Source organism: Diceros bicornis, chromosome 40 (genome assembly GCF_020826845.1).
Source record: "Diceros bicornis minor isolate mBicDic1 chromosome 40, mDicBic1.mat.cur, whole genome shotgun sequence".
Taxonomy (NCBI): domain Eukaryota; kingdom Metazoa; phylum Chordata; class Mammalia; order Perissodactyla; family Rhinocerotidae; genus Diceros; species Diceros bicornis.
Genome location: NC_080779.1, coordinates 5,075,599 through 5,101,430, shown reverse-complemented (window position 1 = coordinate 5,101,430; position 25,832 = coordinate 5,075,599). Strand labels below are relative to the sequence as shown.

At 37.7% G+C, this 25,832-nt stretch overlaps 2 protein-coding genes across 10 annotated transcripts in view; both read left to right on the top strand.

Moving 5' to 3' along the window:
* RGPD4 (RANBP2 like and GRIP domain containing 4) overlaps positions 1-6,486 on the top strand; it is an 85,422-nt gene extending 78,936 nt beyond the window's left edge. For all 3 annotated transcript variants that reach the window (XM_058534335.1, XM_058534334.1, XM_058534336.1), the window contains 4 exons: positions 2,955-3,100; positions 4,138-4,411; positions 4,542-4,876; positions 5,269-6,486. In XM_058534335.1, coding sequence (XP_058390318.1) covers positions 2,955-3,100; positions 4,138-4,411; positions 4,542-4,876; positions 5,269-5,574 — 1,061 coding nt within the window. In that variant the 3' untranslated portion in view covers positions 5,575-6,486. The remainder of the gene's footprint in view (positions 1-2,954; positions 3,101-4,137; positions 4,412-4,541; positions 4,877-5,268) is intronic.
* A 2,592-nt stretch (positions 6,487-9,078) lies between these two features.
* The window catches only part of CCDC138 (coiled-coil domain containing 138), a 103,167-nt gene continuing 86,413 nt past the window's right edge, over positions 9,079-25,832 (top strand). For 6 of the 7 annotated variants that reach the window (XR_009217242.1, XM_058534329.1, XM_058534328.1 and 3 more), the window contains exons 1-6: positions 9,079-9,209; positions 11,130-11,187; positions 12,507-12,627; positions 14,398-14,525; positions 16,329-16,516; positions 22,710-22,868. Coding sequence is in view for 6 of the 7 variants with exons in the window: in XM_058534329.1 (XP_058390312.1) it covers positions 9,117-9,209; positions 11,130-11,187; positions 12,507-12,627; positions 14,398-14,525; positions 16,329-16,516; positions 22,710-22,868 (747 nt within the window). In the remaining variant the exon portion in view is untranslated. The remainder of the gene's footprint in view (positions 9,210-11,129; positions 11,188-12,506; positions 12,628-14,397; positions 14,526-16,328; positions 16,517-22,709; positions 22,869-25,832) is intronic. The other variant, XM_058534333.1, reaches the window with a different exon arrangement.

The window sequence follows — 25,832 nt, the reverse complement described above, 5'->3', positions numbered from 1 at the left end:
ACCTAAATGGTTCTTGTACAAGATAATTGATTTTTGGAATAAATTTTATTGAAGATAAATAATATACTTTACATGATTAATCTAATTCAGAGTAGTGTTCTTCCCTCTCACATATTTACACTTGTTTCACAGCTCCTGCCATTTATGGAAACACATATAAAACTTTTAGAAATTATCTTATGTTGGAATTCATAGCTTCACTGATATCACGTTGCTTTATTTTTGTTTTAAGTAGCTTGAAGTCACAGGATAAGTCAGCAAACACAGCAGTATGGTGGGTACAGTTATCTACAAAAAAAAAGCCAGATAAAAATTGATGTGTTAGGTTGCTTGTTATTCAGTAATCTTTTCACAGTATTCTATCAATATTGTACAGTAAACTGTGAAATAGGCAAGACTCAAAATCTCTTGAGGGAGGTTTGCGTTAAGCCGATATTCACTCCCCACTACCTCTTATCATTTTTCAGTGTCATTATTCACCAAGCTGTTGTTTAAACTACATTTCTTTGTTTTGTTCTTAGATCTGACAGGAATTTGTGATTTGTCTTTTTCAAAGTAGCTTTTGGTTTTATCAATTCTCCTCTTGTTTGTGTTTTTATTGTATCTTCAGATTTTGTCATTCCTTTTCTTTAAATTATTGTTAGTTTTCTTTTGTGTTGAATACTTCCTTTATTTAATTTGGATTATGCTAATAAGCACAGAATAGTATTTGCAACTGTAAATCCCCTGGAATCCCATCAGTTTTTATAGGGAATCCTCACACTTTTGTAAATTTCTTGATAATTTAGAATTTCAGTCTTGCCTTCATCTTTGGTTAAGAGCTTGTAGGACTTAGGACTTAGTTTTTTCTTTTTTCTGAGAGGTCATACATTTCACCAGCATGTGGGTATTTTTTTTCTTTTAAACTTGTTCCTGTTACTGTGTGGACCTTTTTGTCTCAAACTTTTTGTTTTGCTTGGTTTTAAAGAGTCTTTTTTTTTTCTCTTATGTATTATTTCTGTGGTGATTACTTTTTCTTCATCTGTTCATTTTATTGTTGTTGTTCATTTCCTTTGTTTCATTTTTTTTCTTTTGTTCCTTTTCTTTTTCTACTCATTTTCTTCTGCAAGTCCTATTCACACAGGTCTATTAATCATTCCATGTCTATTGTGTAATATTTCATGTGAAGACTAAGAGAATATAAGGAACACCTTACTGCCCACCTTTGTCAGTGATTGCCAATTTATCCTATTTCCTTCAGATTTTGTAATGTTTTCATTAAACTTGGACACACAGTGATAGCCTCCTAGGTACTATTACCTAGAACTGTTATTGTGAAATTGATATTGATTATTGACATGCATATCTTTATACTTTTACTGTGTAAATTCTTCCTCCTGGTCCCTTTAGAGCAGTGGTTTTTAATGATTGGCTTCATATTAGAATTTCCTGGGAACTTTAAAAAAAAAAATCACCTCACAGTTATATTGGCTCTCTGGGCATGGTACGCCTGGGCATTGGTAATTTACAAAAAACTCTTAGTGTGAGTGTAATCCGCACCCAGCTTTAACTATTGCTTTAGAGGAATTTTGAAATTTTCTGCCACATCCCCAAGGGTATTGGGATAGTTGTTAAAATTTTTCTGGTTGGGAGTTCCTGAACCAGTTACTTTTGAGCCCCAAACCAGTGTATCATCTAGATCTGTGGTTACTATTCTCAGGAATCCCTACACTACCTGAGGTTGTGCTTTTCTTGTTTTCAGAGCATTCTTTTCCAGTATCTTCTTAAGAATTTTTTTTTTTTTAGCTTTTTTTATGTTTTTTTCTCCCTATTAAATCTGGCTTAGAAGGAGTTACTATATTAGTTATTCATTTTGTTCTTTCTTCAAGGTGCTGAATTACTTTTTATTTATTTATTTTTGTGAGCAGATCAGCCCTGTGCTAACATCTGCCAATCTTCTTGTTTTTTTTGCTGAGGAAGACTGGCCCTGGGCTAACATCCATGCCCATCTTCCTCCACTTTATATGGGACACCGCCACAGCATGGCTTGCCAAGCAGTGCGTCAATGTGCGCCCAGGATCCGAACTGGCGAACCCTGGGCCGCCACAGCGGAGTGCGCGCACTTAACCACTTGTGCCACTGGGCCGGCCCCGAGTTACTTTTTAAATGATCTGTGACATTTTTGTCTTATTTTTTAGCACCAGATGTCAGGGTTCTCTAAGGCATTGATTTATTCGCAAGCCGTGAAAAGTTGAGGTGTTTCTTTCCTTTGAGATAGTGGGGAACGTATTAGCAGGCTGGGTCATCTCAGTTGAGATGAGAATGAAGAAGCTTTTAGTTTTCACCTTCTCCAATGTATGAGGGAGAGGAATAGCCTTAGTTCCTTTGCATCGGAATGGAGAGCTTTTTCACCCCTAACAGTCTGGTATCCTTTGAGTTGGAGTCAGCAAGCTTCTTCTCAGGCTACCATCTACCACTTGGCCAAGAAATCTAAGCTCCAACACGAGTTATGAGGTAGAGAAGATATAAACATGTGTTTAGGCTACTTTGGCTAATTTGGAAATAGCAGATTTGGCCTCTTTGAGGACATATTTAGCTTCAAAAGTTATTTTTATCACCTGATAAAATATTTTATGCAATAAACTACCTTTGGAGCTGAGCTCAGTTTTCAAAGTTCCAAGGTATGTGCTTTTAAGAACTTGCTTCATTACTGAAAGTTCTTGTGTAGTTTAGTATCATGAAGTTTACCTAAAGCTCAGATGATCTTATCATTATATTTGCAAACATAGACAGTACTAAGTGTACTGTGTGCTCTTTGGATGAGTTGAACTTGCCAGAATAATGTAATTTTAAACATTTTTACTAGATGTATATGTCACATCATTGGAAATTAGATGCACTGATAAGTAATCTAACGGGATTAAGAGTTTATAAAAATAGATACCACTATTTAAATATCCTAATTTATTCACCAGATGAAAATTTCCAGTGGGCAAATACTGGAGCAGCTGTGTTTGGAACACAGTCAACCAGTAAAGTTGGTGAAGACGAAGATGGTACAGATGAAGAAGTAGTTCATAATGAAGATATCCATTTTGAACCAATAGTGTCATTACCAGAGGTAAATATTAAAGAATGACAATCTTACTAAAAACTTACTTTACATTTTAAGTTTAAAATTTGACATAGGCTGGATTTTTGAGCTAGCTTTGTTTGCATTTCTTTCAGAATATTTACAATTTTAAATGGAAGCTCTTTGTTTATTAGAAGTTCTGCCGTTAAGTATAAATTATCTTTGTTAAAATTTGTATGTAAATATATGGTAAATTTTATATGAAATTGTTGGGAAGAACTAAATTTTTTCTTATGTTGTTAGAATATCATGTTTGTTTTCATAACAAATCGGGGGGCAAAAAAAATCTTATCTCAAATTTGCCAGTCTTTTCAATAAAAAGTAAGTCTACATTTTCTGGACAAGAATGTTGGCTTAGGCAAATTACTTTGTCAATTTTCAATCTCAATCAGTAGTTAAATTTCTCTTGAAAAACAAGCACTTTTTGAAACTGCTTCTGTCCTATAAAAGAATGTATTTAATTTCCAAAAAGAGGAAGAAGACTACATAAGAGAAGAACATTTAGGGGCTGGCCCCGTGGCTTGGTGGTTGAGTGCGTGCGCTCTGCTGCTGGTGGCCGGCGTTCGGGTCCCGAGCGCGCACCGACCCACCGCTTGTCCAGCCATGCTGAGGCGGCGTCCCACATACAGCAACCAGAAGGAAGTGCAGCTGTGACATACAACTATCTACTGGGGCTTTGGGGAGAAAAAGGGGAAAAAGAGGAGGATTGGCAATAGATGTTAGCTCAGGGCTGGCCTTCCTCAGCAAAAAAGAGGAAGATTGGCCTGGATGTTAGCTCAGGGCTGATCTTCCTCACAAAAAGAAAAAAAAAGAAAGAAAAACATTTAATGACAAATCAGGTCATCAGTGCCTCATCCAAGTCAGATGTATTCTTAGCCCTAGGAGATTACCATCTGTCTTGATACTACAGTTCAAATTGTTATTGTCATTATACAGACAATATCTTAAGGAATTTGGATCTTTGGAATTTTTTGTGGAATATGTTATAAGCAGCAGCTTATAGATAATTTCATCTATTATCATAGGTGGAAGTAAAATCTGGAGAAGAAGATGAAGAAATTTTATTTAAAGAGAGAGCCAAACTTTATAGATGGGATCGAGATGTCAGTCAGTGGAAGGAGCGTGGTGTTGGAGATATAAAGATTCTTTGGCATACGATGAAGAATTACTATCGGATCCTGATGAGAAGAGACCAAGTCTTTAAAGTGTGTGCAAACCATGTCATTACCAAAACAATGGAATTAAAACCCTTAAATGTTTCGAACAATGCTTTAGTTTGGACTGCTTCAGATTATGCTGGTGAGTTTTACATTCAAATGCTACTTTTCATTTTTTGGACTTTTCTAAAATCCCGTTAACAAATATATAAAAAAATGTATAAGTTATTTTAATACTCATGTCACTGTGTTGTTTTGTTGTTGTTTAACAGATGGAGAAGCCAAAGTGGAACAGCTTGCAGTAAGATTTAAAACTAAAGAAATGGCTGATTGTTTTAAGAAAAAATTTGAAGACTGTCAACAGAATTTATCAAAGCTCCAAAAAGGGCAGGTATCACTGACAGCCGAGTTATCAAAGGAGACAAATCCTGTGGTGTTTTTTGATGTTTGCGCAGATGATGAACCCCTTGGACGTATAACCATGGAATTATTTTCACACATTGTTCCTCAAACTGCTGAGAACTTCAGAGCACTATGCACTGGAGAGAAGGGCTTTGGTTTCAAGAACTCCATTTTTCACAGAGTGATTCCAGATTTTGTTTGCCAAGTAAGTATTAACTGTATATCACAATTGAAGTTTACAAAAGTACACCACACTAACTTGGGAAATTTGAGTGAGTGTTTCTCCTCACCTGTAATTTTCTTAATATTTCTTTAGCTTTTCCACACATCAGTTGGTGTCACCACCCCAACTTCCTATCCCCACAAAATCTTGCAACCTAAAATGGTTCAAATTTCTAATACCTTGAAACCTGCTAGAAATTGAGGGTGGGAAAAAGACCTTTTCATTTTTGTCTTCTTTCACAAATGGATTATTTCTTATTTTCCAAACCACATTCTCAAGGAAACTGGGTGTTTAGGACTTATCCTATAGTAGTTAGTTCTGTGTGTATTTTAATATTTTATTCAGGATTCCTATTAATTGAAATCTCTTTTCAGGGAGGAGATATCACCAAACATGATGGAACAGGAGGACAGTCCATTTATGGAGATAAATTTGAAGATGAAAATTTTGTTGTGAAACATACTGGTCCTGGCTTACTATCGATGGCCAATCGAGGCCGGGATACCAATAATTCTCAATTTTTTATAATACTGAAAAAAGCAGAACATTTGGACTTTAAGCATGTAGTATTTGGGTTTGTTAAGGATGGCATGGATACTGTGAAAAAGATTGAATCATTTGGTTCTCCAAAAGGGTCTGTTAGTCGAAGAATTAGTATCACAGAATGTGGACAGATATAAAATCATTGTTTTTCATAGTACCTGTATAAACAGCTGAATTGAAGCTTAGCCGTTATGACAATATGGTAATTATGTTCAGCTTTTGAAAATGAACGTTTCCAATGTATAAATGTAAAATTGCAGCTTATAGCTGTTGTCACTTTTTAATGTGTTATAATTGACCTTGCATGGTGTGAAATAAAAGATAAAACACTGGTATATTTCAGGTGTACTTGTGTTTATGTACTCCTGACATATTTGTATTAAAATGGAATAATACTAATCTTGTTAAAAGCAATAGACCTTCTCAAACTATTGAAGGAATATGATATATGCAATTTAATTTTAATTCCTTTTAAGATATTGGACCTCCTGCATGGATATACTTACTATTTGAATAAAGGGACCACAACTTGGATAATTTTTATTTTAGATTTGAAATATATTTGGTAATTTTAACTATTGGTGTGCTCATTTATGCATAGAGATTCACTTATGAATGGGTAGAGCCACAGAGGGTAGAGACTTAACCAAAGTGCTCTTCTATAATCCTTGCACCTCCTGTTTAGTTAAATTAACTTTTAAAGTAGGGTACCTTCTTTTCTTAAAATGATATGTAGCTTCCTGTGCCCTTTCAAAGGTCTTAAATTAATTTTTACATTTTAAACAAGTTGAGTATTTCCTTAAATTTTTTTTTTTTTTTACTTTTCTGTTATCTGTTTCTACTACCTCAGACTGCAGCTTGGTTCTGTTATAGAACTTGAACTTTTCCTTGCAGTTATTGTGATAAAGTATGAATATTTTAAAAAGGTCTATACCATGTTCTTTGGTTAAAGATTTGCTTTATACTAGATTGTTGCAATACTAGATTGTTGCAGTACCTTTTTCTGGTGAATTTTGTAGCAAAAATAAAGTGATAATTGTTAACAGCCATGACATTTAAAAAATTCATTACTTGTGCATCTAGTTGTTTGTTCATTCTAGAACCAAAGTAAGGAGAACAATTAAAAGTCTGTAAACTCACACTGCTGCATAATTTCCAGAGTTCCAAAGGAAGTGACTCTTTTCGAGCTTGATACACTTAAAATTTATTTGGAAATGGCTAGTGTCAAAAGTTAGAAAAACTGCCAAAAAAAGAGGGATGTTCTCATCACCCTACTCAATATAGAACTAGAAAGAATCTACTTAGAGCACAAAATTTTGTATATTCCAATCACTAACAGTGACTGCCTGCTGCCCTCCTGTGTTCTTCCTGGTGAAATCACCTCATTTTGGTTAGTGCAAGACAGTGGGGTTTATTCCATTGTTTGGGGATTTTGGGAACAGTCTATTCTATAATAAATATGTGTTCAACTGCCAGTCAAAGGAGGGGAGGGATGTCATATGTGGTTTGTGTGAGTAATGAGTGATGGAATACCATCACTAAGTCCATTTGACCACAAAGCCAGGTAACTGAATTAAACCTACCCCAGTGTATCAGTTTGAACCACGTGAACCTTAAAGGAGAACCATGGACTATATATAATTTTATTTATTTATTTATTTTTCCCCCCCAAAGCCCCAGCAGATAGCTGTATGTCATAGCTGCACATCCTTCTAGTTGCTGTATGTGGGACGCAGCCCCAGCATGGCCGGAGAAGAGGTGCGTCGGTGCGCGCCCGGGATCCGAACCCCAGGCCGCCAGCAGCGGAGCACGTGCACTTAACCGCTAAGCCACGGGGCCGGCCCAGAACCATGGACTATATACATGCACATTTAATATTAAGAACTGGCTTCTTTGGAAACTTAAGTTGCTGTAAAGTGTGCTGTAATTTTTCAACTGGGACAGCTGATGTCTTTGTCATGATTTTAGAATAAATTCTAAGTAAATGCACTTTTAGAGATTTTTTAGAGAACAGTTTTATACTGATTTCTTTTTTTGTGTGAGGAAGATTAGCCTGGAGCTAACATCCGATGCCAATCCTTCTCTTTTTGCTAAGGAAGATTGGCCCTGGGCTAACATCTGTGCCCATCTTTTTCTACTTTATATGGGACACCGCCACAGCATGGCTTGACAAGTGGTGCACAGGTCCGCAGCGGGGATCTGAACCTGCGAACTCTGGGCCACCAAAGCGGAGCACGGGAACTTAACCGCTATGCCACCTGCCTGCCCTCCTATACTGATTTCTATGCTGTCCTAAACCATTCAAGTTATGTATTAAAAAGCTTTAAAAACTAGTACTTTGACCAAAAATTTGATAAAATGACATGTAAACCAACTTTTCCAGTATTAGTATTCCAAAGATGCTTAAAGGTGGCCTGAGGCATTTATAAGAAAGACTGTGTGTCACACATTTCAGGAAAGGACTTTGTGATTTCTCTTTGTTATTTAATCACTGATGTGGTATAAACCCACAATATGTACCTTTTATTTTAACTGGCTGGATTTTTTGTCTCATTAAAATCTGCTTAAAGATTATGAAATCTATTATTTGTACGCTTTAAGTAATACTTTATGGCAAAAAGAGTATTGGTTTAAATTTTCAGATAATGACTTTATTAAAATATTGATCTTATAAAATTTTGGCATTTGAGAAACTTTCAAGATAATCCAGAGAATCTAGGAGTTGTTAATCCAGACATGCTGTTGGACAATCACAATTTAGAAAACTAAAGGATTACACTGGTCTTATTGTATAAAGGAAAGAAATTAAGTGGATATTCAGTTATTCCCCTCCATCAGTCTCGGTTTAATACAGGGTTTCGGTTGACATAGCGTGCCAGTGAACTATGGAGCACCTACTGGATGCCAGGCACAGTTCTCGACCAGGGGGAAGCCGATGGAAGAACGAAGCTCATGCTCCCAGGCAGCTGGCGTCCTACTACTGCGGTTAGGCCATGTGTGGAACACAGGCCGCAGGCAGGGGAAGGGAGGAGGCAGTGCCTTTTGAAACTCGTAGCCTTTGCAGTACGAAATAGTCTTGATTTTTTCCCGCCTTTTGGATTACAGTGAGCATAGGCACACTCACTACATGCGTGAGACACGCTCTAAGCGAGGGGTGGTCCTCCCAGGCAGGTGTGGACCCTCCTTACCTCGTGCGCCCTCCCACATGCACGCGGGCCGCGCAGGTCACCCGACAGAGGGCGCGCCCCTGGGAGCGCAGGGCCACACGTCCCAGCGTGCGACCTGCTGGGGACCACCGTGCTTCTCGGGGCCCCAGACAAGGCGGAGGAAAACTCAAGTAGCAGAAATTTTCTTAAGACACTCGGAAAAGAACATAAAGCACCATTTATCAGTCCAAACAACGCACCAGTAAAGGAATCAGTCGTTAAATCATCCGGCAGGCGGAAGAGCCATCACGCGAGTCCGCCTTGAACGTACACAGAGACAGAGACGGGGCCCCCGGAAGCCCGCCTGCCCCGCCGCCCAGTCAGCTGCCGACCCCACGGGCGAGCTCGGCCCCCGACGCGGGGGCGGGGCCGCCTGGCGTCACCACGCACTTCCGCCGCGCAGCTCCGCCCCTGCGCTCCTCGCGCGGCCCCAGAGGCTGTTCCCCGGGAGACGACGGCGGCCGCGGCGCGCTATGGAACCGAGGGTCGTCAAGCCTCCGGGGCAGGATTTCGTAGTGGAGCGTCTGAAGAGCCGCTACGGGCTGGGGGGCAGCTGCGCCGCCGAGGTGAGGCTTCGCGCTTCCTGCGCGGCCCCGTCCCCGGGCCGGGCTGGCTGCTGCTCGTCTGGAGTCGCCCGCCCTCGGACGCTCACGGGAAAACGGGTGCCGCGCAGGTGGCCGGAGGGGAAATAATTTACGGCCGCGCATGCGCCAGTGCTGGGCGGATAGAAGTCAGCGCACACGGGGAAAACGTTTTCTGTGAGAAAAAAGCCCGTCGCCTGGGTTTGTGAAGGTTTGTTATACGAAGCGTGAGATGGCATTGTTGAGAGTGTTTGTGAACTTTTACCTACGTGACTTGAGTGGAGTTCAAAAATCAATTTAATTCCTTTAAAAAGTTTCTTATGTAGAAATAATTTCAAACTACAATAGTTGCAAGAATCATACAAAGAACTCCTTTGTACCCTTCGCTTGGATTCACCAATTGTTAACGTTTTGCCGCATTCGCTTTACCATTTTCTCTCCCTCTTTTTGACTCCCTCTCCCCTCTCCATACACACATTTTTTTCCCACTCGAGCTGTTTGAGGGTAATTTGCAGGCGCCTGTGACTTTTTACCTCTGAATATAAACACTTCCTTGTGTTGTTCTAGGAGTAAGGAGATTTGCTTGTATAACCACAGTAATAAATGCAGAAAACTTACTATCGATAGAATAATATTATGGAATGTATAGTCCTTATTCACGTTTCACCAATTATCTCAATAATGTTCTCTGTAAAAAAATTTTTTTCCTGCTGCAGATCCCTAAAATTGAGCATTGTGTTTGCTTGTCTTTTTTGCCTTTAATCTGGAACAGGTTCCCAAGCCTTACTTTTTGTAATATTGATATTTTTGAAGAATATAGGGGAATTATTTATTAGAATGTCCCTCAGTTTGTGTTTGTCTGATGGACACCTCATGATTAGATGCTGGTTATGCATTTTTGGCAGGAATACTACATGAGTACTGCATGAACACTACATAAATGGAATACTGCGTGACTACTGCATGACGAAAGTGCCAAAGCAGGACTGCATTTGGACATTATGAAGACAAAATCATGACTACAGAAGAACTACACTACTTAATGTAGGCACTGAAGACACTGAAATTGTTAAAGATTTTGGTTCAGTCAACAATTTAAATGGAGACCACAGCCAAGAAACCAAGAGAAGACTGAGACTCGGAAGGGCAGCAATGAAGGAATTAGGAAAGATCATTGAGTGTAAGGAAGTGTCGTTAGAGACCAAGGCCAGGATTATCCACACCCCCGTATTCCCAGTCACTGTGTCCGGGTGCAGAAGCGAGGCAGGGAAGAAGGCTGACAGGAAAAAAATGGATGCATTTGAAACATGGTGTTGGAGGAGAGCTCTACAGATACCCTGGACTGCCAGAAAGACGACACGTGGCTCCTAGAGAAAATTAAGCCTGAACCGTCACTGGAGGCAAAGATGATAACACTGAGGCTGTCCTACTTTGGGCGCATCATGAGAAGGCAGGATTCTCTGGAAAGACAATAATGCTGGGAAAAGTAGAAGGCAGCAGGAGAAGAGGAGGACCAAATAGGAGATGGGTTGACTCCATAAAGGAAGCTACAGGCCTGCGTCTACAGGAGCTGAGTAGGGCCGTTGAGGATAGGACACTGTGGACAGCACTCATTTGTAGGGTCGCCAGGAGTAGGAGCCAACTTGACAGTGCTTAATACACACTGTATGAGTGATGTTTGGCTTGCTCTGTTCATCAGTAGACGTAACGATGTTGCTTTGATTCATTAGTGGTGATGTGAACCTTGATTACTTGATTAAGGTGGTGTCTACCAGATTTCTCCACTCTACCCTTTGTAATTTACCTTTGTAATTAATACATAATTTGTGGGGAACTATTTTGAGTCTGTAAGTTTATTCTTGGTGTACAAATTAAATATGTTATCATATTTGTTTTTTTTTTTAGTATGACTTTTCAGATTTTGATCAGGCTAAATGTAAGAGAAGATCTCTAACCTCCCCAGGTAAGCCAATAGAGTATTTTGTATATTTGAGGTTTTTAACATATTTAATTCGAGAGGAAGGATTTTTAAAAAATGTTTAGACTATGGCTAGTGCCAGATATCTTATGATACTAAGCTTCTTTTCAGTCTGGTAATGAACTAATAATAATCATGATTTTGGGGTAAGTGTGTAAGATGTCTTTAAAAATCAAATTGAATTTTTTTGGTGTTTCAGTTACAGTATTTCTGCCTTTAAAGACGTTAAAAATTAAACAGTATATTGGATAAAGGAAACTAATTGCTATTTTTTTTTTAGGCACAAGCTTTTCCAAGTTACTAGGATGATAATTATTCCACTTGCAGAATTTATCAAATTTATCTTCTTGATAAAGATAATTACACCATGTGATTGGGTGGGTTGGAACACCATGTGGTGATCTGTACTTAAGTGTATAACTAATTAACCATTAGTCTTTTGATTTGTTGATACTTCTTAGGTGATGTCTTTACTAGTATAATCATTGGACTTTGAGATGATTGCCACAGAAACAGTAATTAATATCTTTAAAAGTTCACCATGTGATGGATTAGGGAATTTCATTTTGAAATTTTGTAAACACTCTTCTGAAACATTCTTTCAGTATGAAAAAAAAATATTTCAGTTATTACTGAGTCTAGTATCTTAAAAATATCTTAAAATTGTATTTTGGTTTTGAAATTTGCCCTAAATTTCCAGCCTTCCAAAATATAACTAAAAATATAATTTGTTAAACTTCTGAGGGAGTAAAATTGAGCGTTAGAGAAGGGCGCATACTTTTAAAAGTATTTCCAAATTTCTTATCAGAAAGACTCTCTTTTTTTATTCACTGAATTTAGATATATGCTAACAGTTTATTAAACAAATATTTCATGTTTAAAATATATAAGATTTAAAAATAAAATATTTATAGTTTGAGAACTGACTAGATATCATGATTAGGTAAAAGAAGGCTGGATTCTGCATTTTAGTCATTGTACTTACTGGTTGTGTTACTTGGAAAAATTCACATAACTTCTCTAGTCCTTAGGTTCCTAACCATTAGATAGGGTTAAAGGCACCTATTCTGCTTACTTCACAGAGTAGTTGCTGGGATCGAATAAGGTAATGAGTGAAAGACTATTAGGTAATCGGTAAAGTGCTATATAAATATAAGATTCGATGCATCTTTTCTGCAAGTTTGCATTAGGGAGACAGATGAGAAACCATTAAGTAATTTTGCTGTGTTACCTTTAGGAGCCTAGAATAAAATCATTAGTATCTGATCTTAGTAAGTAATCTCTGCAGTTTTCTTTTTTAACAGATGATTTGGATATCTACTCATCTGGAGATAAAGTTGGTTCATCATTAAGATGTTATTCTGATGAAAGAAAGCATTGTACAACACCTCTTTGTAGTTCATTCAAGCACTTAAATGTGAATTGGTAAAGTACCCTGAATCCTTACTCTTGCCATCCCCACAGTATCTCAAAAAACTGGGAAAGAGTAAAGGGCGGATTATGTGTTTGCTTTTCTCTGAGAGGAAGTATAAGCAGTCTGAAGCCTGCTGAATAGTTGAAGAGACATTAATTTTTACTGAGAATCTGTGATAAAAGCATAAACCTAGCATTATGTTTGGTGGCGTAATGCAAAGTTATTTATACAGTGTGAAATCTGAAAAATTATTATTATTATTTTTGGTGAACAACCTTAGCCCTGAGCTAACATCAGTTGCCAATCCTCCTCTTTTTTACGGAGGAAGATTGGCCGTGGACTAACATCCGTGCTCATCTTCCTCTGCTTTATATGTGGGACACGTGCCACAGCATGGCTTGATAAGTGGTGTGTAGGTCTACACCCAGGATCTGAACCTGTGAACTCTGGGCCGCCAAAGCAGAGTGCACGAACTTAACCACTACACCACTGGGCCGGTCCCTGAAAAATTATTTTTATGGTTGTTCATCCAGGACCCAAATAAAGACCCTACTTTCTTTTTTAAAAAAAAAAATGGAATTAGGATAAAAATGAATACAGCTTTGTTAGGCATCAGTCTTTAATCAGTATCTGTTGTGTGTCTGGTAGTGTGGTAAGCACTGTATTTTGGGTAGTTGAGAGAGAAATTGAAGTCGGGTTGGGGAAATGGTAAATACAAAATATGTATGTTGTAGTGCTGGACTGTAAGGGGTTAGCAGTTTTGTAGTGGAGATTTTGTGATGGGTAAAACCAGTGTAAAAACAGTGGAAGCTAAGTTGAAATAAACATTTTGAAATTTGCATTATGAATTCATGGAAATTATTTTCTTATATTTAACTGGTAAGTTTTATCATTTTTTGTTTTTATAAATTATCTAGGTATAATTTCAAATTATAATTTGAAGTTTTGGACTATGGAGGTTTTTATAACATTGGATAGTTTTATCACAATCCCTAGTTATGATCTAGTTTAGAATTATAGTACTGTCCAGCACAGGAGCCCCAGGCAACATGTGGCTATTGAGTACTTGAAATGGGGCTGGTCAGCAATTGAGATATGCTGTAAGTGTAAAATACATACTGGATTTGGAAGATGGATAAAAGGATGTAAAATATCTTAATTTTTTGTATTGATTATATGTTAAAATGATAATCTTTTAGATATGCTAGGTTATATATAATATATTAAAATCTCCTATCTTTTTATGTTTTTAATGTTGCTACTAGAAATTTTTCATTACCTGATGTGACTTGCATTATATTTCTTTTGGACAGCACTGCTCTTGAAATTTCAACTTTGAGATCACATTTTTGGAGAGAACACCTAGATTTTAGTTCTCCTCCACCTTTTACTAGTTGTGTCTACTGTCAATTATTTAAATTCTTTTGAGTTCAGTTTCCTCATGTTAAACATTAATTCTTTTAGCTAAAATTATAGATAACAATACCTGTTATATTTACCTCACAGAAGCATTGGGAATCAAAAGGAAGAGTTTGGCAGTTGTAGAACATTCTACAGGTATATGTAGTTTTAAATTAAGCCCATTTAAATATGTAGAAAGATACTTGTAGTGAGTTTTCAGGAGCGGTGACTATTATATTTTATATTTTTACTTCTTGCATTCTTAAAAATGTTATGTTTTTGTCAATTTTTATGCTGTTAATATTTGAAAAGCAGTTTTATCTTTTTTAAAATGCTATCGAAAACTTCCAGAATGCTGTGATAGAATTTTTTTTTTAAAGCCTAGATGATGAACTGGGTTCTTTTCAAGATTTGAAGCAAGAGGAAACAGAAGAAGAGTTGACTGAGAGTGATCATAGAGTTAGTACCTCCAAAATAACCAAGGAGTCTTTTAAACGGATAGCAAAAGGTAAAAGAAATATGCATTTTAGAACAATCATTTAAACAGTAATTTTGTCGAGTAGAGCACATAAAGCTTACCCCATAGTAATAACCCTGGTCCTCAGGTATCTCTGAATTTCTCTGTTCTGAATTTTTGTAAGCCATGAGATAGTTACTATTCTTATTACTAAACTAAAGGAGAAGACAAAAATAAACTTCATTATTCCAGTATTCCTATACTTTCAAAACTTATCAAAATAAGTTAATAATCAACTGAGTACTTTGTATAATTTCTTCAGTTCTGTCTCATGTCATTATGTGTTAGGGAATGATTAAAAGATTGTGGTAGTATTTGAGTAATCCTTTAATATTTTAAGAAAATACTCCAGATTACTTAAGGAATGGCTTCTTTAGGCACTGAACTAGTAGTTACTAGTTCAGAGTTTTGTCAAGATTCCAAGGAAAGAGGCAACCAGAGATGGTACCCTCCCCCTCTTAGCTGCAGGACTTTGAGAGTACTGTTACCCCATTGATAGGCTCTGTGCATCTCTTCTCCTGGGAATACGTTATCTACATATAACACGCATTTGTTTCTCCCTTCCCAATCTCCTTCATCTTCTTTGTCCCATTCATCTCAGCATTTGAGGAAGATGAAAAATAATTGTGCCTTGACTTGTGTTTCTTCTTACATGGTGGATTTTCCCACTGAAAATATAGGGTAACCTATAAAAAAATGTTGAATGTGTTTAAAAGTTGACAAAATTAAGGAATATTCAGGCTAGGGATTGGTGAGATAGGAACCCAGAGAGGCAAGCAGAGTACTGAAAAGGTCTTTCACTTTATTTATTTATTTATTTTTTTAATTTTTTTTAAGACTTGATTTATTTATTTTTTCCCCCCAAAGCCCCAGTAGATAGTTGTATGTCATAGCTGCACATCCATCTAGTTGCTGTATGTGGGACGCGGCCTCAGCGTGGCCAGAGAAGTGGTGTGTCAGTGTGCGCCTGGGATCCGAACCTGGGCCGCCAGCAGCGGAGCGCACGCACCCAACCGCTAAGCCACGGGGCCAGCCCGGGTCTTTTACTTTAAGGGCATTTGCTGAACCAAGTGAAGTGAAACTTTTTTCTGTTTTAAAAATTCATATTATTTTATTTTGGTTCCTCTAGGGTCTATACAAGATGAGGAGTATATGGGAGACCGCCTCCTTAAAGCGAGGGCTTCCAAGAAGCTAATGGAAGTTGAAACCACTGCTCTCAGTATTAGCAGAAAATAAATTCTGACAATACAGTTTTGGCAAAGAAATGAAATTAAGAGGAACTCACTCATTCAGTGCTGTTCGAAGAGTAAATTAATAGAACCACTTTGGGAAACAATTTGGCATCCCAGTAGAGTTGAACCTATACCCTAAGATCCAGGAATTTTGCTATTATATACCCTGGAAAAACTCTTGAACATGAGTACCAGGAGCCGTGTGCAAGACTGTGTAGCATTTGTATAGCCAGAACAGTTTAGATACCCATCTGGAGTAGAATGTTGGCATATGAAAATATAAAATAAGGGGGCCGGTCTGGTGGTGTAGCGGTTAAGTGCATGCTCTCTGCTGTGGCGGCCTGGGGTTCGGATCCTGGGCAGGCGCCAAGGCACCGCTTGTCAAGCCATGCTGTGGCAGCGTCCCATATAAAGTGGAGGAAGATGGGCACGGATGTTAGCCCAGGGCCAGTCTTCCTCAGCAAAAAGAGGAGGATTGGCGACAGATGTTAGCTCAGGGCTGATCTTCCTCACAAAAAAACTCCCTGTAAATTAATAAAGTATGAAAATTTTATTTTCTTAGCAATTGCCCGGCCAACTAATTTTGCCCCAAATTCAAGAAATTGGACTGAATGTTGTAGTGGTGCAAGTGACTTTCCTTTGAAACATGTCAGCTGTCCAACATCGAAAGCATCAAACAAGCAGAGTTTACTTCCACATCAGATCAATCAGATATATGATGAATTATTTCAGATACATCAGAAACTGCAGGTAAGAACTAAATACGGAATTGAGAATTCAGAAATATTTATGTACTAAGCACCAGACATTTACAAAATTTGAATACAAGGTATTTCATTTTAATTATTTTAGATGAGTGTGTCAAGACAAAGTTGGAAGGGAACAATTTATTGGAACTGTTGAAGGGAAAAAGATGTGGCTGAGAGAAAAATATAAACAGTGGTGTTTTTATGTGTAGATGTACTTAGATTTCAGACTGTCTTGTGTTTCTATATTTATTCCCATCCCATCCCATCCTTGCTTAAGAAATAAAACAAAATCTGCTGGTAAAGTGTGCTTTTTGAAGTAGGTGTTCTAGATTCATTGTTTTAAATACCCAAATGTAAGAAGTTCTCTTGTCAACTCTCACCAAAGTTCAATTCAGAACATTGGCCTTTATCTATCTTTGGGTTTTTTTTGGTTTCTAAGGGATGTAATTCATTCGTTTATCAAGCATCTACTAGGTAGGAAGCAAAAGTATACATGTAATGCACAGTTTGTGTATGAAATTCTTCTAGTTGGAAGTATGTTATATTTCTATACACATGAAGTAAACATTTTTAAAAAAAATTTTTTATTTTGTCTAAATAATTCAGATTATAATTACCATAGCATTTCAGAAGAAGATTATTTTGGCTTAAAATCACTGGGGAAAAGTTCAGGAAGAGACTTAGCTTAGTACTTGACTGAGAGGTAGAATTTAAAGGGAAGGAGAAGACTGGGACGGGCATTCCAGGTACAAGGAGTTGAAGGTGAGAGGTTTTTAGAAAGGAGTGATATGTCAGAGTGTGAATATATCTGCCTGTCTGGGGAAAGAAAATAGTGAAAACTGAGGCTGGCTATTACAGATTTTTAAGCAAGAAGTGACAGAGTAAAAAACAGTGCATTAGGAAGATTCCCCTTGATAATACTTTATAGGATAAAAAAGAGTAAGCAGGGTTATAAGGATATATCTGTCATCTATAGCAAATACAACAAAGATAGAAATATTTAATTAAAAAAATGAAGTGCAGTGGATTAATCTAGTTTAATTAATCTATAGTTTAATCTGACTTTGAAAATTCCTTTGTGGTCTTCTATTGTGTTAGTTATCATTAAGTATATACATTTTTGTCATACTACGATTTCATTCATTCAACAAATATTTGAACACCTGTTAATATGCATTTGCGTGCTCAGTGCTGAGTATATAGAAGTAAAGAAAATAGAATGGTCCTTGCCTTGTGTAGCTTATTAGAAGCAAATTGTGAGTATCCGTGTAGTTAAAATTTTATAAATTTAAGTGAATAATATAGGTACAGTATGAACACCTGACTGAGGTAGATTGAGAGGTCAGGTAGGTTTTTTCCCTGAGAAAGTAGTATTTAAGTTAAACCCTGAAGGGTGAGTAGAGGTTAGCCCAGTGAAAGAGGTTATGTTCTAGACTGAGACATTCTAGTATGAGAAGCCCCTGAGGCATGATAACTTCTTCATTCAAGGAAAGTATAGTAAGTAACTTTAAGAACTTTCAAAGCAGGTGAGTTGCATGATCTAATGTGTGCTTAAATGAATGGATTGGAGGGGAACAGGTGTGCAAATTGGGAGACCAGAAAGGAAATTCTTCTGCAGTATTCCAGGTGAGAAATAATGGTGACTGGGACTAGGGTGGTGGCAGAGAAATAGAAGTGAATATATTAGTGATTTATTTTGGAGGTAAAATTGCCTAGACTTGTTGTAATTAATTGGATATGGTTTAGGGAGAATAAGGTGTCTAGGATGGTTCCCACATTTCTGGTTTGTACAAGTTGGAGGAAGAATGGATTTAGGGAGAAAGATGGAGATTTTAGTTTGGAATGGATTAGGTTTGAGAGTTAAATGGAGATACAATGTAAGTAGTCAAATGTATTAACCTGGCAGTCAGAACATAGGTCTTAGGGGGATATCTAAATTTGGGAGTAATTTGCATAGAGATATTTAAAGCTGTCACCAGTAGTTGAGATCTAGAGATAAAGGGTAGACTGTGATGAGATGGTGATAGTCTGATGGTGATAGTCTGATGGTGTGTTGGATTAGGATGAGGGCCTCAAGGATAGAGAGAAGTGGATGGATTCTAAACATATTTAAGAAATTGGATCAATAGGTCTTGGAGATTGTTTTTTCTTTTCTTTTTTTTTTTTGATGAGGAAGATTCACCCTAAACTAACATCTGTTGACAGTCTTCCTCTTTTTTTTTCGCTTGAGGAAAATAAGCCCTGAGCTAAGATCTGTGCCTGTCTTCCTCTACTTTGTGTGTAGGATGCCGCCACAGCACGGCTGACAAGTGGTGTACATCGCGCCTGGGATCCAAACCTGTGAACCCGGGTCGCTGAAGCAGAGCGTGCCAGACTTAACCACTACGCCATGGGGTTGACACTTGGAGATTGTTTTGGTATGGGAGGTGTGCAGTAGGGTTTAGTCAAGGGCAAAATGCAGGTTTATTTTTTTGGCTGTTGGATAAATGGTACTGCTTTTCGCTGAGATAGGGAACGAAACTGAAGGAGGAGAGGATTAATTCTGTTTTTTTAAAATTCATAACTAATTTTTTTGCAAGCAATAATTCCTTTATTATGAATATTATCTTCATTTTGCGTATTTTACTACATCACTCTGTATTTTAGTTTTTTAAAAGTTTAATTGATAAAATACCTAAATAGAAAAACATGGAGAATTATTATAACATCAGCTGTGTGCCCATTGCTTATATTTTACAATGCTAATGTTTTATTAATATTGCTATTTGATATTTTTAAAGAAATGTTTCAATTACAGTTGAAACAACCTTCTTCCGTCCCATTTCTTCTTCCCTTTCCCAGGATTAAGCACTCCCCTGAAGTTGAGTAGATCCTTTCTGTCATGTTTTGACACTTTTATGTATTCATATCTATGTATTGTTTTGAGTGTTCTAAAATTTTACATAAGTAATGACATATTGTGGATATCTTTTTGCGTCTTCCTTGCCTTATTCATTATTACATTTTTGAGATTTATGTATTTGAAAAATGTAGATTTGGTTCATTCATTTTAACTGCCATATAGCATTCCAGCCTATAAATAAACCACCATTCCTTTATTTATTAATTTCTGTATAAATATACAACAAGATGGAGTCGACTCTTTACAAACAGTTCTGTTTAAGTATCCTTAACCTGTAAAAAGATATAGTAATTGGGTGCTACCAGATTGTTCTCCAAAGTGTTTGTGTCTATTTATTTTTGTTCCTATTAGCAACATTCTGAAGGTCTCGTTTCCTCATAGCCTGATGGGTGTCTCATTGATGTTGTAGTTTGCCTTTTCCGCCTTTGAGTGTTAAATCTGTTAAGATGATTCTCTCTGAGTTCAGACACTAATGATAAAACCATATTTTTAAACAAACCAGGATGGTAATCTGTTGGTGTATACCCGAGACCTTGAATAATAAGACCAACTTCTTTTATATCAAATCTGAATGCTAAAAGTATATGAGCGAACAACCCTGTATTGAGGAGTTAAGTTTCAGTTCTTCAGAATTCTGTGGTTCTTTGTTAATCAACATATGCACATTATTAGAATTTTTTGGCTTTTATCATATGCTAAGATAAAAGGATTCCAGCAAGTTTTTGCCAGTAGTTGACCAACTGTGGGGAATCTTTCAATGATTGTATTAGAATTCATCTCTTTAGAGGCTTCATATATCTGCCTCAGGAACTGCTGGAACTGAGGCAGGTGAGGGCCGGTGTCTTGCTGCGTTTCCAAAATAAAGGCCTGGTCCTGTACGGAAAACTTCCACATCCAAAATTGATAATCAGAAGGAAGGCCTACTGAATCTTGAACCATTTCAGAAAAAGGGAAATGTACTTTCACAGTGGTCTTCCAAGCACTGAAGGAAACAGTGAACACACATCAGATACTTCTGGGGGCTGGAAGTCCAAGATAAGGCTCTGGCAGATTCAGTGTCTGGTGAGAGCCTCCTTCCTCGTTCCTAGACAGCCATTTTTTTGCTGTGTCCTCCCATTCTGGAAGGGCCTTTTTAATTTTTTTAAAGTGTACAGTTCAATTATTTTTAGTATATTCAAAGAGTTATGCTACTGTCACCATAGCCAATTTTAGAATATTTTTATTATCCCAATACGAAATCCCCTACCCATTAGATACCTCTCCTCATTTTCCCCTCAACTCCTCTCAGCCCTAGGCAACCACTTACCTATGTTCTGTCTATATAGATTTGCCAATTTGGACTTTTCATATAAATGGAATCATACAATGTATATTATGTGTGAAATAACTGACTTCTTTCACTTAGCATATTTTCAAGGTTCAGCCATGTTGCAGCATGTATCAGTACTTCATTCTTTTTTATTGCTGAATAATACTCTGTTATGTGGATATGCCACATTTCTTTATCCATTTGTCAATTGATGGACGTTTGGGTTGTTTCTACTTTTTGGCTAGATGACTAATGCTGCTATGAACATTCATGTTTAAGTTTTGTGCTGACATAAGCTTTCATCTCTCTTGGGTGTGTACCTAGGAGTGGAATTGCTGGGTCGTTTGGTAATCCTATGTTTAACTTTTTGAGGAACTGTCAGACTGTTTTCTAAAATGACTGTACCATTTTACATTCCCAGCAGCAGTGTTTGAAGGTTCCAATTTCTCCACATCCTCAATAACATTTGTTATTGTCTGTCTTTTTGATTCTAGCCATCCTAGTGGGTGTGAAGTGGTATCTCATTGTGGTTTTGATTTGCATTTCCCTGATGGCTAATTGAATTCAGATCTGGACATGTTTATTTTTTGCTACCTGAAAGCATACAGATGGAGATGTTCAACAGGCAGTTTAGACTTAAGTTTGGAGCTTAGGAGAAAGAGCTGAGCAATTGTAGATTGGGAGCAATTAGCACATACATGGTAATTTTAGCCACTGAGTGGAGGGAACCAAACAGAGAAATGGTGAAGAAGGAGAAAGAAAGGGGTTTAAGCCCAAATCCTGAGGAACATCAGTTATTCAAGGACAGTAGAGGAAGCAGAGCCTGCAAAGGAGACTGAGAAGCCATGGCCAGAGAGGGAGGTGGAAAACCAGGAGAATGTGGTGTCATGGAAGCCAATGAAAGAGTATTTTAAGTTGGAACAAAGGGACAATAGTATAAAATAGTGCTGAGACAATAAAATTAGGACTGAAAAATGACCTTCAGATTTAGTAAGAGATAAGCCATTTCAGTAGGGAGATGAGGGCTGAGGCCAGATTAAAGTACATTGAGGAGTGATTGGGAGGTAAAGAAGAGAGCTCAGCAGAAGACAGTGTTTTAAAGAAGTTTGTGAAGGGGAGGAGATGAGAGCAGAGTCCAGAGAGATATTTCCGATGTGATGGGTGAGATTGAAAATATTAAAGGGATAATCTGTGTAGCAGTCCCCACAAGAAGGCAGAAGACAATGAGTTCCTGAGCCTACCTTTATAATAGGGAAGGAAGGAGAAACCTGTGTGTCCTGAAGGCAGGAGAATGATGTTTCCTTCTGCTGTCTTTTATCTTCCCTCTGAAGTTAAGAGACGAGGCTGTCTGTACAGAATTGTGTAGGAGTGATGTGTTCAAAGTAAAGAGTGGAGAAGGTTTGAAATAGGCACTGGAGAATGGGAAAGCAAACCATGAAAGTATAAAAAAATTTCTGGACTGCGTTGAGAACCCATTAGAGGTTTGAGACCATGAATTTACAGTGGTACTACTTTTCATGGTGTGAGATTTTTCTCCAGTGATATTTAGCAGTGTGTCTTTGGGACAGGAAAGGCTGTTAGTGCTTTAATGCAGGGCTGGAGTCTTGCAGCCTAAGGTGATAGACAAGAAGGTGAGAGAGTGGAGAATATAGGTAAAAGAGTGGACCATGTAGTTGAAGTGGCACATGGAATTTAAGCTGGATAGGGAATTCTGTATAGTACTGATCCATTTTGGAACCCAAATTCTCTTGTCATCATAGTGGAATCTCACTATAGTATCATGTCATTTTGCAACAAGATAGAATTTCTGTGCAAGTTTACTTGTTGTACTAGTCTAGCTATTATGGTAATCAGATTTTACTTGGTACCGGTGTAGTCCTAAACATCATTTGATTAAGCTACAATCTCAGTAAGTAAAAATATAGTTTGTAGAATTTGTGAATGTACTTTTTAAAAACACTCAAACCTGACATTTTGATACAGTGTGAAACTGCAGCACAACAGGAATTTGCTGAAGAACTTCAAAAGCGAGAACGTTTTTTAGTTGAAAGAGAACAACTGCTTTTCAGACATGAAACTGCCTTGAGTAAAATTAAAGGTGTCGAAGAAGAGGTTCTTACAAGATTTCAGATTATAAAGGAGGTAACTATATAGCATTTGATTTTAGAGTAATATAATTTCTTTTTTTCCTCTTAATTTAGATTTACTGGTTATTAGCATTTTACCACATTTGCTTTATTTCTGCTCCCACCCCATTTTTTCCTGAACCATGTGAAAGTAACTTGTAAAAAATCGTGACATAGCACCCCTAAATACTTCCTTAGTATTATGAATACTTATTCTTAGGAGTATGTGTCTCCTAAGAATAAGGACATTCTCCACATAATTATCATTTTAGAAAATTAGTGCTAATTAAATGATTTAACTTAATATAGAGTCCACATTTACTTTCCCGTTTGGTCCCGAAAATGTCTTCTATTGCTTTTTTTGTTTTGTTTTATTTTCTGATCAAGGAATTAGACAAAATTCATACATTATATTTGATTTTTATATCTTTTTGGTTTCTTTGAATCTAGAGCACCAACTTTACCATTTTTGTTTTTTGTGAGACGTTTCTTTGAAGACACTAGACCAGCAGTCTTATGGAGTATGTCATATTCTGGATTTGCCTGATTGTTTCCTAACAATTATATTCAGGTTAAATATTTTTGTCGAGTATTATATAGGTAGTATGGTATCCTTCTATGTTTCATATCAAGAGATATGTTACTGTAGGTATAACTTACATAGAGTAAAATTCATTGTTTTCAAAAATGCAATACAGTCTTCTAATCACCACCATAATTAAGATAAAGAATAATTCCTGCACCCCAAAAGTTTCCTTATGCTCCTTTGTAGTTATCCCTTTCCCCCATCCCCTACTCCTGGCAACTACTGATCTGTTTTCTGTCCTTGTAGTTTTGCCTTTCCCTGAATGTCATGTAAATAGAATCATTTCATGATTTTTCTTCGTCTTTGGTTTTCAGCAGTGATTTAATTATGATGTATCTCCTCATGCTTTTCTTTGAGTTTATCCTTTTTGGGGTTCACTGAAAATCTTGAATTTGTAAATTTCTTTCTTTCACCACATTTGGGAAGTTTTCAACTACTATTTCTTTATGATTTTTTCTGTTCCACTTGCTTTCTCCTCTCCTTCTGGGTCTCCAGTGACTCATATGTTAGGTCTTTTGCTGTTACCCCACGGATTTTTGAGGCTCTGTTCCTTTTTCTTCATCTTTTTCTTCTGTGTTCTTCAGATTTGATAATGTCTATTGATCTATCTTCTTTCATTTCTATGTTGCTGCTGAGCTCATCTAGTGACTTTTTATTTCTGATATTTTAAAGTTCTAAAATTTCCAATTATGTTCTTTTTAAACTATTTTTAATTTTTCTCTTGAGATTTTCTGTCTTTCCATTTGCATTCATTTACATTCACTTCATGGGACATAGTTAAAAATCCAACATCTTGATTATCTAAGGATTAACATTTTTCTTGAGGCTTAGTCACATTTTTCTGATTCTTTGAATGTCCAGTGAGTTTTGGGTTGTATTCAGAACCTTTTGGATGTTATGTTGTATAGATTCTGGTGCTGTTATAATCCTCTGGAGAATGCTGCTTTTATTTATTTGTTTTTTTTAGGCAATCAGCCCAAGTTAGGTTTAGGCCAAAGTTGTTTTTTTTTTTTTTTTTTTTTTCTTTTTTTTAATTTTATTTATTTATTTTTCCCCCAAAGCCCCAGTAGATAGTTGTATGTCATAGTTGCACATCCTTCTAGTTGCTGTATGTGGGACGCGGCCTTAGCATGGCTGGAGAAGCGGTGCGTCGGTGTGTGCCCGGGATCCGAACCCGGGCCGCCGGCAGTGGAGCGTGCACACTTAACCACTAAGCCACGGGGCCGGCCCTAGGCCAGAGTTTGTTCTCACCTTCGGTGGGCCATGACCCAAGGTCAGTTCAGTTCTCAAAGCCTTTATATGTTGCTCTGGAGTTGTCTTGTGCATGTGCCACTTAGGGCTTAGTCTGAGACTCAGGCAACAGTTTAAATCTCAGTTCGGTGCTCAAAGCCTTCGCTCCACTGCTCTGGGTCTTTTCTGTGCTTGTGGCATTGGGGGTTAGCCCGAGACTTGGATAGTATTTTTAAGTTGAGCTGTGACCTCTCCACCTTAGCTCTGCTGCTTTTGGTCTGTGCTGTGTCTGGGCAACTCAGGGGTGAGTCAGATTTGTACAGATTCATACACACCAGAGAAAAAGGATCCTCTTTCTGAGTCTTTCTTCTCCAAGATTCTCCACAGTCTGGCTCACAGAGGCCCCTTTTCCTGGTTTCCCTGGCCAGAAAGGTGGAGTTTCTCTCAGAATTTTTTGTTTTGTTTTGTTTTGTTTTTTTGGTGAGGAAGATTAGCCCTGAGCCAACATCTGTTGCCAATCCTCTTCTTTTTGATGAGGAAGATTGGCCCTGGGCCAACATCCGTGCCCATCCACCTCTACTTTATATGTGGGATGCCTGCCACAGCATGGCTTGATAAGCAGTACGTAGGTCCACGCGCAGGATCCAAGCCTGTGAACCCAACCACTACACCACCAGGCCAGCCCCATCTCTCCGAGTTTTAGCAGCCTATAGGCTGCTGCGGTTCTCAGTGACTGGGGCCTGCCCTGAGGCAAGACTGCTAGAGAAAAGGGAAAACAAAAACCCGGGAAACTTCACCTTCTTGAGGGTTCTTCTCCAAGTTTTCACTTCTTTCTACGAACCCCTGCTTTTGTTTACTTTTCATAGTCTTTAGGTAGTTGGTTTTTGTGTTTTGTCTAGGTTTTTTAGTTGTAATCAGCAAGAGAAGTAGAATGTAGTGGGCTTATCCTGCCATACTGAGCATGGAACTCGTATCATATGTTTTTTGTTTTTTTTTTTCTGAGGAGGATTCACTCTGAGCTCACATCTGTTGCCAATCTTCCTCTTATTTTGCTTGAAGCAGATTAGCCCTGAGCTAACATCTGTGCCAGTCTTCCTTTATTTTGTATGTGGGTTGCTGCCACAGCATGGCTGATGAGTGGTGTTGGTCCCTGCCTTGGATCCG